Genomic DNA, 13,482 nt, shown 5'->3' with positions numbered 1-13,482 from the left:
CTTTCCCTCTGGTGGTGTTTCTATTGGTGCTGCCTGAATCAGTGTGGCTTGCATCACAAAGGGAAAACTTCTGCCTTCTTCATTGCTGTAACTTTCTCAGGGGAAATGGGTCTGCCTTTCTCTTTCATCCCTTCTGGGGACCAGTCTTCTCAGACAGGATTTACAGGGTTTTATCTAGGCCCCACTTGGAAATCTGTGGCCCCTTTTCCTCAGGCCTGCATCTCATTTCCCTCTATGCATCTCACTTTTCTCATCCTAGGCTGGCACCTGCCTTCTCTTCCTCAGGCCTCCCTGCTAAAATGCTTGTGGTGAGTGGACAAGGACTACAGTAACTTGTCTAATCATCTGGTAGAAATTCCATTTTCGTCCCTGCTAGGAGATTCAGGGATCGCTTGCCGTGACTCGTTTTTCTTCCTCTGTCCCAGTCAGGATCCTCTTTCAACACCTCTCTATCCTCTCCAGAAAATTCCCTCTCTTCTGCCAAATATTCCTTCTCTTGGCATTGAAAGCATAGTGGTGCCATTCACCCCATGTTGCAACAGCTGTTGCAGCTTTTTCCTCCCTGCAACCCAATCTGTGTCCTGATTATTGCTAGTATCTTGGGATGGTCATCTTCCCGTCCAGGGTTTCTGCTCCTCTTGGGAACACAGTCTCAGCATCAGCCTCTCGGAACTCCATGCAATTCACCTCACCCAGCCAGCTTGGGGACCCCTGCTTCAGAACCATCATTTTCTTAGCAGAGCTCTGAGCAGACAGGTGAGCACCTGTTCAAGCATCTTCCGGGTGGAGAGCTATCTCCACCCACTTTGATTGGTTTACTTACAGGGGAATGAGAGGTCAGCTCTCTATAGGGGAAAAGAAAATGGTCATTAATTTCAGGCAAGCAGAACTACAACCTCTTAGGCTTCCTCAATACCAGCTAACATTTGAGTTTTCTTATGTTCCATCTCTTGGCCATATTTTCTTACTGTTGTTCCCACTTGGTCACCTCAACACCCTCTATTTGGCGCAACCCAGTGGACCTGTCTGCTACTGTAGGTCAGAAAGTGATTCAAGCAACTTGACACACAATGCCCCCACCTCACACACACACTCCCCATGACTCACTGCTTAATACATCTGTCATTCACTGATGTTCCTAGGCAGAATAGGAGGGGAGTGACTGATGACAAAGGAAAACTGCTTACCAGTATTTCTGTCTGCTGTGGTTTTCTCTAGTACCTTTTCACATCCAACCATACTCCTTCCCCTTGAAGAGTGCACTACCTTGGCATTGTCGTACAGCTTTGACTATCTCACGCTGAAGTGGGGAGGTTGACACTTCGATATTAGCTCTGATTCAGGTCTTTTGCCTCCTTGTTTCTTTGTGGTGTAGGTGGAGTCATCCTGCTGTCAGTCATTGCTGTTGCTTGGTAGGGTGGGAGAAAAGAAGATTGTGAAAATCAATTGCATAGCAGTAATATTCCCTTAACACCAAACACACACACACACATTAATTCAGTGTAAAACCTGAGATTTTAAATCTTTATAAACCAAGAAATTCAGAGTTCATCTTGTTATGGTAGGTTTAACTCTGCCCCTGCCATAGATGCAATGAAATAGGACAGGGGTCGGCAACCTTTCAGAAGTGGGGTGCCAAGTCTTCATTTATTCACTGTAATTTAAGGTTTCGCGTGCCAGTAATACATTTTAACGTTTTTACAAGGTCTCTCTCTCCAAGTCTATATTATATAACTAAACTATTTTTGTATGTAAAGTAAATAATAGTGCAGTGAGGTGAGCGGGGCCGGTGGCTGGTATCCCAGGCTGGCTGCAGGCTGAGCAGGGCTGGTGGCCAGGACCCCAGCTGGCACGGGGCCAGTGGCCGGAACCACAGACTGGCTGCGGGCTGAGCGGGGCCAGCGGACAGAACCCCAGACGGCAGTGGGCTGAGTGGCTCAACCCGCTGCCAGTCAGGGGTTCTGTCTGCCGGCTCCTGCCAGCCGGGGTCCCGGCTGCCAGCCACCGGCCCTGCTCAGCTCGCTGCCGGCCTGGGGTTCCGTTCATCCAGGCAAGCAGCAGGCTGAGTGGGGCCGGCGGCTAGGACCCCATCTGGCAGCAGAGTGCCACTAAAAATCAGCACGCGTGCCGCAGGTTGCCGACCCCTGAAATAAGACCTTTCAGTACACAGTCACACACTGCATCACTGGGCTGTGTTCTGTAACTATTTGCTACCCTCAGTATTCACCTGATCCAAAGCCCACTGAAGTGAATAGAAAGACTCTTAATGACTTCAGTAGGCTTTGAGGCAGGCCCTAGCTGGAAATCTGGAATACTATGAGCATTCTTGTCTCCCATGTTTAATAAAGATGAATTCAAAATGGAACAGGTGCAGAGAAGGGCTAGTAGGATGATCAGAGAAATGGAAAATCTGCCTTATGAGAGGAGAATTAAAGAGCTTGGCTTGTTTAGCATAATGAAACAAAGGAGGAGGGGATAGGATTGCTCTCTACAAATAGATCAGAGAGATAAACATCAGGGAGGGAGAGAAGTTATTTAAGATTAGAGGTCAGTGTGGGCACAAGAACAAATGGAGATAAACTGGCCATCAATTAGTTTAGGCTTGAAGTTAGATGACGGTTTTTAACCATCAGAGGAGTGAAGTTTTGGAACAGCCTTGCAAGGAGAGTATTGGGGAAAAAATACCTAACTTGTTTCAAGACTAAGCTTGACAAGTTATGGAGGGGATGGTATGATGGTATGTCCCCCGCAGATTTCTTTGCTTCCCCACAGAAAAATGACTCTGACAGGGAAGCAAAGGGAAGCTGCAAGAGCAGTCATGCACCTTTCCCTAGCAGTGCAGGTACATTGTTTCAGGCATCCAGAGCAGCCAGTGAAGAGGTAAATCACCACGGGGCTGGGGACACCCCAGCCAGGGGCTCCTACCCTGAGCCGGGATCAGCTGCTAGTCTGGCTGGGCTGGAGGCAGGAAAGGATGGGTCTTCCCCTTCCCCTGCAAGGAGTGTCTGGGGCTGTGTCAGACCCACCTCCAGAAACCTCCCCCAGCTGCAGGAAGTTCAGCATCCTTCCCTGTTTCTGCTACCATTGCTCCTCAGCTGTGGGGGGCGGGGTCACTGTACAGGAGCTGCTCCCTATCCTCCCAACTCCTGTGCATACAGACCTCCCATACCCAAACACCCCTGCCAAGCCTCACCCCGTACACCCAGAACCCCCCTAGCCCTCCATACCCAAACCCCACCCCACTGAACCCAAACCCCTCCATCTGGAGCCTCCCTGCACCCAGACCCCTGCCTCCAGACCACCCCCCACTGAGCTCCCTGCACTCAAACCTCCACCCTGAGCCCCCCCTGCACTCAAACCTCCACCCTGAGCCCCCCTGCACCTCCTTGAGCCCCCACATTAAGACACCCATACTACTGACCCCCAACTAGCTGCACTCAGACCCCCACCCCACCAAGCCCCACTTCTCCAGCACCCAGACCCCCGTGCTGAGACCCCCCACACCCAGACCCCTCCACTGAGCCCCAACCACCTTCATCTGGAAGTCCCTGCAGAATCCCATTGCAGCTGGAACCTCCCCACAATGAGCCTCTGTGCATCCAGATCCCCCCATACCTAGATTCCCCCACTGAGCTGCCTGCACCCAGATTGTCCCACACAGTATCCTCTCACCCCACACCTGGATCCCCCCACACTGAGCCCCTTCACACTTGGATCCTGCCTTGTTGAGCCTGCCTGCTCCACACCTAAGGTGCCTGGCGCAGAGGGGTATACCTGCATACCTTGGACGTCAGATGGGCACTGGCCTTCTACATTGATAGAACAAAGCCTTTCTGTAAGTCAACACAGTTGTTCATTGCTGAAGCTGACAGGATGAAAGGTTTCCCAGTGTCAGCCCAGAGAATCTCATCTTGGATCACGGCCTGCATCCGCTACTGATACGAGCTGGCATGGTTGCCCTCGCAAGCGATCATGATGGCTCATTCAACTAGGGTGCAGGTGTTATCAGCTGCCTTCTTGGCGCAGGTCCCAATCCAAGAGATCTGTTGGGCTGCGACCTGGTCGTCCGTCCACCCGTTCGCGTCCTACTATGCGCTGACCCAGCAGGCTCAAGATGATGCTGACTTTGGCAGAGCAGTGCTGCAAGCTGCGAGACTGAACTCCAAGCCCACCTCCATTGATTCTGCTTATGAGTCACCTAGAGTGGAATTGACATGAGCAAGCATTCGAAGAAGAAAAAACTATTACCTACCTTTCGTAACTGTTGTTCTTCGAGATGTGTTGATCATGTCCATTCCATTACCTGCCCTCCTACCTCTCTGTCAGAGTTGTCAGCAAGAAGGAACTGAGAGGGCATAGGGCTGGTGGCGTCTGATATACCGCAGCATGAATGCGGCACTCCAGAGGGCGCCACAGACAACCCTATAGGTATCGCTAAGGCAAAAATCTCCAATGGCCGCGCATGTGGGTGCACGCACACTTAGAATGGAATGGACCTGAGCAACACACCTCGAAGAACAACGGTTATGAAAGGTAGGTAACCGTTTTTTTTCATTATTAACGTTTGCCTAGTAATATGTCCCATTGCCCTGTGTTGGTCAGTCTTGTAAGAAAAGACAAGCATAGTGCACACGGTACATGCACAGAGGAGAGTTTGGGTTGCCATAGGAACCTTAAATCTCAGTTGCCCGACTCCTGTGTGTTTGAAATCTGTAATGTAATGTTCCATTAATATGGTTTATTGAATTCACTGTTCTATTTAGTTGTTCATCTCAGGTCAAATCCTGTCATGCTAGGGCATGAGACCCTATAGAGCAAGGTGTATTATAATCCAAATGATCAGAAAGTTGCACATCTTGTATTTTATAAGTGCTTCACAGACACTTTTCAGACACTGATTTGCTGTGTGATAGAGGGAACGGTTCACAGATTTAAACCTGAAATTCAATTTTGGAGGACAAGGGGTGTCAAAATAATCGTATAAACATGTAACCCAAAGACAAACACTTCACACAGATGCTAAAAAAAAAAAAAAAAGAAAACAGCATTTTATTTTCACTTTATCTCCTCACTCCATGTGATTTTTTTCCCCATGTGATATTTTTAACTCGCTCTCTCAAGTCATCCCACTCTCTACTTGTAAAAATAAATCTGAAACCGTAAGTTTGGTAACAAATTGTGTGAAATGGCTTTTCTTGTATTGGAGTCGATTGCTACTTCATAATCTTCCCCCACATCTAAATTGAATTGATTTGTCATTGCTCCTTTAAAGGAGTTCTTTCTGACTCTTGGTGCAGTAAACACAGAGGAGATGTATGAAAAGAGGGAACGTTGTCTAGTGGTTATAAGAAGAAAACTTTGAGTCAAGACACCTGGGCAAGACTTTAAAAAAATACCTCCAGTTAGGCTCCTGCATCCATTTTTCACTACCTAAATATCTTGCCTGATTTTTCAAAAGTGCTGAACACACAACAGCTCCTCCATGAATTCTGTGGGAGCTGCTGGGTGCTCAGCCTCTTGGATAATCAGGCAAGATATTTAGGCACTGAGAAAAGGATTTAGGAGCCTAACTCTAGGTAACCATTTCTGGATATCTTAACCATGGGTTCTAGCGTGAGCTGTGCCACTGTCTCACTGTATGGACTTGGGCAAGTCTCTTAGCCTCTCAGTACCTTGGTTTACAGATCTGTAAAGTGAACACTGTCCTGACTGGGCTTCACTTAATTGGTGTTTATGAAGCACTTTGGATGAAAGTGCTCAGTATTTCAATTCTTAGTTTATTAGTTAATAATGAAAAATATGTCAATTCTGGAGACTTGCAAAAAAACCCGAGTAGGCCAGGTTATCTGAGGGTATTCTTACAAGTACAAGCTGAGGAAACAGGAGGTTCCAAAGAATCAGTCGGCGTTGCCTAGCACTAATAGATTGTTTACTAGTAATGTTGGCTAGTTGAGATCTTCCCCTCCTCCCTCAAATCAAAAGGGCTCATTTTCCTCTTAGCCAATCCATGTCTGAATGTTGTTATTATAAGAGTCACAAGCCTCAAAGCACTTTACAGAATTGCAACCATCTGTATATACAGGTAGCCATTCTTCACCCACCACCAAACTGCAAATTCCTCTGGGGTGGAATTCTGCAACCAGGAGTTAGCATTCCCAACATAATAAACTAAGCTTTAAGATAAGAAATGAAGATTGCATTACCAAGAAAAAGCAACTATTGGGAATTTTCAATAGGCAGAATGCAATTACCCATGCTAGAATTTAGCCAGGATACTGGGATCTAAAATCCTTCCATTGCTAAAAGTGCAAAGGGGATAATGAGTAGGACTTGACTTTTATGGGCATTTTCCCTAACAAAAAACTGCATGATTATTTTGGCCCAGAGTGAAGTTTTCCTTCACTTGTCATGTAAGTAGGTTACATTGTTAAGTTCAGCACTTTTCAGGTAGGTTATGAGTGTTTCATCAGAAGTTATCTACCCCAACTTATCCTTCACATAGTCCACTGGCCATTTGCGTCTCACAGTTGGGAACGATGGATGTAATCACAGTTGTAATCAGTGGAGAGAGGCGATCTAGCCAGTTGCTGCCTCCATCTAAGAGAATGAACATTTTCCAAGATGTGCAAGTGCAGTTCTTATGGAGGGACATCTTGTAAAAGTCAACCTTGTGGCTTTCACAGCATTTAGGGACATTGGCGGGACACTTTCCACCTTCCTCTAGTCACTGCAGGAAGGGTAAAGCAATGGAGTGAAGGGGAGGAGAGCGCTGCTGGTGCTTCTGAAGGGTCAAGGCTATGGAGAAAAGATGGTGGAGCTGCTCCTCTGGCTTGGGAGAGTTGAGAGGCAGCAGGTGGGACAATGCAGGGACACTCAGCTTATGAAGTGGTTTCATGCAAATCCCCATTTTCCTTTTAAGGAATGTCACTGTAGACAATATTGTGTTACTGCACCACAGAAGGTGAGGATTTAGTTGTATAAAAGTCAAGGGGCTGAATTCTCAAAACAATTTTAATTCTTTCTTCTTGCATGTCGGCTTTGCAACAGGGCTTTCCAATACAAGGACTGGGAATTTTTCTACTACACTGAATCCACACGAGTCCCTCTCCACAGGTTTTCAGGTCCCAAAGTAGCAAAATCTCATAATAAATAGCGGTAAGGCAACGTAGAAGACTGACAGATGGGTTTTGCTGCCCTTTAATGTCAGATCTCTATATGTCTTGACAAGAACATGGGTCCTTATCGATATGCTAGAGCAGGGGTCGGCAACCTTTCAGAAAGTGATGTGCCGAGTCTTCGTTTATTCACTCTAATTTAAGGTTTCGCGTGCCGGTAATACATTTTAACTTTTTTAGATGGTCTCTTTCTCTAAGTCTATAATATATAACTAAACTATTGTTGTATGTAAAGTAAATAAGGTTTTTAAAATGTTTAAGAAGCTTCATTTAAAATTAAATTAAAATGCAGAGCCCCCCGGACCGGTGGCCAGGACCCAGGCAGTGTGAGTGCCACTGAAAATCAGCTTGCATGCCGCCTTCGGCTCACGTGCCATAGGTTGCCTAGCCCTGTGCTAGAGCCTGGACAACAGAGTCTTTCTTAGGACTTGTCTACACTCTTCCTGAATAACTCCATATGTAGACAAGCCTTTAGACAGACAGACAGGCAGACTGTCTCTTCCCTCTGCTAGTTTGTTGCACCATCTAGGCACTGCAGGGCACTATCTCCTTTTAAGAACATAACTGGCTTCCCTTACAACATTTGATTTTACTCACCAATATAGTCTATTTTATATAGCTCTCCCTTTTTTAGTATCACTGTTGCCTAGAGTGAGTTCAGTTTTTCAATATTTCCACTGATGGAGCCTCAATGCCCTCTCATGGCAGCTGTTCCACTGTCAAATTGCTTTTTCAGAGAGCTTTTTTTTCCTCACTAAGTGAAACTTGTTCCTTTCTATCTAAAGGCCATTACTTTTTATAATACAGTTGTGGTTACTCTCAGACTGAGACTTACCCCTCCTTTCTATCTCTTTTTTATCATTTATTTGCATAGAGCTCTCATATTACTCTCTTCATAAAAATATATTATGAAAACTGGTACTGACATGGGATTGACTCAGTCAATCAGAGTTCAGGGATTTTACACATTTATGGATGCACAGCTGTTGTTTTTCTCAGTTAGGCAGTTTCCTTCACTCTCATTGGTATATGTAGCTGATTTTGCATAATCATTTACAATTATATTTCCATCATTTTACAGTATGCAGATTCCTTCACTCTGATTGGGTGACAATCAGAGATTTGGAGGAGATTTTTCTCCCATAGTGGAAACATGAACATCTCTGTACTCTTGATTAGCTACTATAATCCCTCTGCTCTGGGTGGCCCCATACTCAGAATTTTCAAGCTCCTGGCCAGCCACCATGACTTTACATCAGTTTCTCATGCTTTTCAGTGTTTTGCTTGGACATACATTTTCACTTCCCTATTAACGTTTTCTTTTTTTCTTTTAAAACTAGAAAAACTCCACCCCAACTCTGTCACATGTTGGCGTCTTCCCATTCCCACCTGCCATGATGCCTCCCAGTCAATTACTCTGCACAAGTTCTCAAGTCAGTCCTCCCGATACACGTAGTATGGGATTTTCTAAAAGCACTCAGTGTTGGCCTAACTCTGCTCTCATTGATTACCATTGAGCAAGAGTTACGCCAGCGCTGAGCACTTTTTAAAATCCCATCCCCCAGAGTCAAATACACAGGGTAAGGTGAAGGAGGAATGGCCAGATCCTTTTCCCTTTCCCTTACTCCCTGGCTGCCAAGCCCTTCTTGTGCCTAACGCCACAACCCCACTGATACTTTCCATGTGCTCACCATGACACACGTGCCATATTGTCATTTTGGAAAGTGATGGTGCATCACTGACTAACCAGGAGGCTAGATGCTTAAATTTCAAGGCTGGCTCTCAGCTAACTTGCAATAAACAGCCATTGGAGCTATGTGAGCTCCTGCCACCTCACAGGGAGGGGCAGTTGGAGCGCTCTCATCCATGGTTCGAAAATAAATGTTTTCGTGGAAGGTCGTGGCCCTGCGTGAAGAAACGTGCTTTGATGATGCAATGGGCCTTGGAGCTAGGAATTTACTGGATTCTTTGTATTGAGCAGTTTACACATAAACCCCTGAATCCAGAGGCTGGGATTTTCAAAGGAACTGAAATGAGTGAGGTGCCTAAATCCCACTGAAATCCCTTGGGATTTCTAAAGGACTTTCAATGGGATTTGGGCAGCTAACGGCCAGGCTTACATCTTAAAATAAAAATAAACGCTTTAAGCTGAAATTGCTACTTTATTATTTCCCCAGGTTTCTTTTAACCCCAGATAAAAATAAAATAACATAAACCCTGACTCTGCCTGCGGGCCTTTGACATGCTGTGCTACACTCTGCATAGTCCTACAGCTGACAAACATGTTAACTCAGTCAGACAGGGCCTGTGGTATTGTGCCAAGAAAGCATTATCAGGTGTAGTCCATTAGGGGGTGATGATTAAGAGGAAGGTTAATTATGTGATCTTATTTCAATTCCATTTCCATGAGACACGTCTCACAGCACCTCCTTACACTCCAATGCATTAACTACAGAGGCCTTCTAATAAGAATCAATCATTATTAAATAAAATGCTGCTTATGCCCCTCTGAGGCTCTGTGTTTGATCTAGTGCTCCTTACTGTGTACCTGCTTCTGTGGCCCCATCAGTTCAGTTTTGGAGCCCCTCACAGACAATGGATTTATCCCCACAGCACCTCTGTGAGAAAGGGAAGCATCACACACCTCCTTTTACAGATGGGGAACTGAAGCATGGAGTTTGACCAGAGCCACAAAGAGAGTCCTGTTCTTTTGGGTAGAGCTGGTTGAAAAATGTCCAGCAAAACTTTTTTCTGTCAAAAATTGCCAATTTGTCTAAACCAAACTGTTTCGTGGAAACAAGTTTTGATGAAAACTTCATTGGGAAGGTGTCTTAAGTCCAGACTGCAGAAGGAGGGAGAAAGATGGAGGGAATGGAGGAGAAGAGAGATGGAAACAGACCCCTGAAGAACCTAACAGGGGTTCCCACACTGTAGTATGCGTGACATCTCTGGGGGGTACGCAAGCAAAATTGTGTAATGGTGGATTTTATTTATTATTTTATTTATTGCATTTTCATAATAGGCTACTCTGATGAAGCTATAAAACTCTGTGGGAATTACTTATTTAAAAAATGGCAGTTCATTTACGTCAAGATGTACCAATGAGAACAGATACACAGAGACGCTGACGTAGAGAGCCCTCACCTCCAGTCTCCATGCAGAGTGGGTTCAGTTGCCCACCAACTGTCCAGTCTAACTGAGCTCAGAACTTAGCGGGGGGGGGGGGCGTGATTGTATACATTGCACTGTAATTATATCTGTATGTAACAGTGAAATATGGACAAATGGCTAAACGCAGGTTGTGTTAAGAAGAACACCCAGAGTATCATGATGAGAAGGGTAGGAGTATGCATGCAGCTTGTAGATCTGGAAAAGGGTACATGATAAGAAAAAAATTTGGAACCTTGGACCTATAGGTAAGGCACTCACTTGGAATGTAGGGGCCCAGGTTCAAGTCAGGCAGAGCAGGTACCTGAACTCACCTGCGATGTGGGAGACCCAGGTTTTACGCCCTACTCTGCCTGATTTGGAGCAGGGGCGTCAACCTGAGTTCTCTACAGCCTAAGTGAGTGCCCTGAAACAGAAATCGTTTTCCAGACAGCCTTGTTCCTGAGTCCCACTCCTGGGTCTTACCCACAAGTCTCCTTACTTTCCCTAGCTTGAACCTGGTTGGAGCAGCTGAATGTGTGATCTGGGGCATCCGTCTCCCACATGCAGGTGGAAGAGACCAGCATGATGGAGATTGTGGTTCTCAATCTTGTCCTTGCTCCATTAACCAATTTTAGTTTTTCTTCTTTTGAAACAGTTAGGTTTCAGACACAATTAGGCAGTGAAATTCCCCCAGGAGCTTCCTCTGAACTTCAGCTCTGTGCACTGTGATACAGGAGGGCCAGGGAGCAGTGGTAGAGGGGAAGTATATAAACCCTAGGCTAATTAAGGTGTGGTTCCCTGTAAACTAGGGAGGGTTACTACAGGTTAATTGGTGCACCTGTAGTCAATTAAGGCCCTGTTAGCAACCTAATAAAACCCCCCTGCTTCAGGCAGTCAGGGAAGAAGGAAAGAGGACTAGAGTTTAGAGGTGCATTGTGAGACTTGAAAGATCAGGAAACTGGAGTAAGGGAGACCCTGCCCAAGCAGGGGAGGGAGACTCCCTCGCCCCAGTGTTTAAGGACTGAAGATACCCCATCCAAGGGGGAACAGGGTAAGAACCTACAGGGGTTGAGAGGGGCTGGGGCTCAGAGTAAGGAGTAAACCCAGACCCCTCCTCTGCTTCCCTCCTTTACCACCTTCCTGGGCCACTAGTGAGGCCCTTGGGACCCCAAGAGCAGGGGCAAGGGGTGGCATCTTAGCCCCCACCAAGAAAAGCGCAGGACCCACCATACTACATTGGCCATCTTGTCACAGCTTCATCAGTGTTCTTGGTGATTGTAGACAGGCCACTGGGACAAATGGGAGGTGACGCTAGAACATGTGGATGGAAGAGTCTTCTGCACACTCTCAGCCTAACCACAATCTGCCCTGCACATAGGAAGTGCCTTCAGTCTTTTTAATTCAGTGGGTGTGCAGTTTGGAGGGATTTCCAATCACCATAATTTAAAATACTGATCATTCCACTTAACCCTTTCACGCTGCCTTTGTTTCCTCTTCGTATTTATGCCTCTCCACTGTCAGCTGTCCTGTCCATTCTGTACAAGTATTTTTTTGCGTGCCTGACATACAGCATCATGCTAATAGGCAGCTAGAGCAAAGAAGCAGGAAGTGGAACTCCAGAATTCTATCCCTGCCTCTGCCATGGTTGTGCTTGTGTGACTTTGGGCAAGTCACGTAACATCTCTGTGCCTCTGTTTGCTCAGTAAAATGGGGATAATTGCAATTAAAATCCTGCAGCTGGCCTGTGCCAACTGACTCGGGCTCACAGGGCTTGAGCAAAGGGTTTGGTTAACCCTGCAGGGTCCTAGAGCTTGGTCTGCAGCCCAAGCCCAAATGTCTACCCTGCAATTAAACAGCCCCTTAGCCTGATCTTCACGAGCTCAAGTCAGCTGGCATTTGCCAGCCACAGGTTTTTAATTGCAGTGTAGACATACCCTAGGTCACTTTTAAAAATGGAACTTTGACTTAGGCGCTTTTGAGACTTTTACCTTGTATATGTACCTTCTTTATTATCTCTTTGGGCTCATCAGGTATTAGTTGGACTGAATATGTGTTTGCTGCACTTTTTGTGTATTGTTTCCTGTCAATACAGCACTCTGCTAATGCTCCTATGTTTTGGATTTACTTTTATTTTTAGGAATCAGTCCTGTTAACATAGGAGACCATTTGGGATCTGTTCCGGTATGACCATCTGTGTGCTCGTTTCTTCCTGTTTATCACTATATAACTCATCCACTCATTTTCAGCTTTAATGGGTGCTTCCCTTCCTGCTATGCACTGGAGGCAAAAAAAAAAAAATCAGTACCATTCACCTGCTTACTCCGTTATACTAAGGCAAACTTTGTTTTCTCCTACCTTCCTTGGTGATAACTAGAGCTGTGCAAAAGTAGAGTTGGGTGGGGTGCTTCGGTTTAAAAATTTCACCATTTTCATTACAGGCAGTTTTGTGTAACTGAAAATTCATTTCTCTGCAAAATATTGAGCATCTGGTTTGCATGCTCAGAAATTTCAGCAGCCGTGGAATAGTAGCTGTCTGATTTTTTTTCTTTTGTACATTGTAAGTGGGGGAAGAGGGCAGGAAAGAGAGTGAAATATACGGCGCTACTACTGCTGACTCTCCCATCTCCCTTCCTTCTGCCCCAAGTTTTTTCTGTCAAAGCTGACCCAGCAATGCTCATACATAAATAGCCAGTGGTTTGACCCCTGGGCCACATGCCTGTTGAGATTTAGAGCTAGATTGTCACTTCATGACCTGCAGCATATTATTCTGCTGCCCCACAAGCAACCTGGGGAAAAGTATGACTCAAAGAGTCACAATCTGTCTCCCAGACTCCCCTCTGCTTCCAGGAAGAAAGACATTGCATCAGGCCTATACTTGACATGCTGGCCAGCTACACAGGCAAGCACATTAGCATTAGAGCCAAAGCTATGTACAGTCCCCAGCCCCTCTTACCCACCTGTGCAGGGGGAGAGGTAGCCATTCTGTGAAGTTTGATTGCCCTCTCTTGCTTCAATTAGTGCTATGGGTAGTCCACCCAAATGCACCACCCCCCCTTACTTGCTTGCATAGCCATGTTGAGCCCTTAACAAGTTGTGTTCTGTGTCCATTGAGAACAGCAATAAATCAAGTGCCATTGTTTATTTTTAACCAACTTTT

General features: G+C 45.9%; 1 protein-coding gene across 18 annotated transcripts in view; it reads left to right on the top strand.

Annotated features, from left to right (window-relative positions):
* Positions 1 to 13,482, top strand: part of TSPAN11 (tetraspanin 11) — a 203,203-nt gene that overhangs the window by 128,901 nt on the left and 60,820 nt on the right. The window contains exon 10 of one of the 18 annotated variants that reach the window (XR_005598380.1): positions 12,463 to 12,500. The exons of 14 other annotated variants lie outside the window; for them this stretch is intronic. Coding sequence is in view for 2 of the 4 variants with exons in the window: in XM_039538478.1 (XP_039394412.1) it covers positions 12,463 to 12,483 (21 nt within the window). In the remaining 2 variants the exon portion in view is untranslated. Of the gene's footprint in view, positions 1 to 10,197; positions 10,248 to 12,462; positions 12,528 to 13,482 lie in introns of those variants that run through there. 3 more of the 18 variants (XR_005598383.1, XM_039538478.1, XM_039538483.1) reach the window with 3 other exon arrangements.

This window comes from Mauremys reevesii, linkage group 1, assembly GCF_016161935.1.
Source record: "Mauremys reevesii isolate NIE-2019 linkage group 1, ASM1616193v1, whole genome shotgun sequence".
NCBI lineage: Eukaryota > Metazoa > Chordata > Testudines > Geoemydidae > Mauremys > Mauremys reevesii.
The sequence above is the reverse complement of the archived record's forward strand: the minus strand, read 5'-3'. Positions and strand labels throughout refer to the sequence as shown.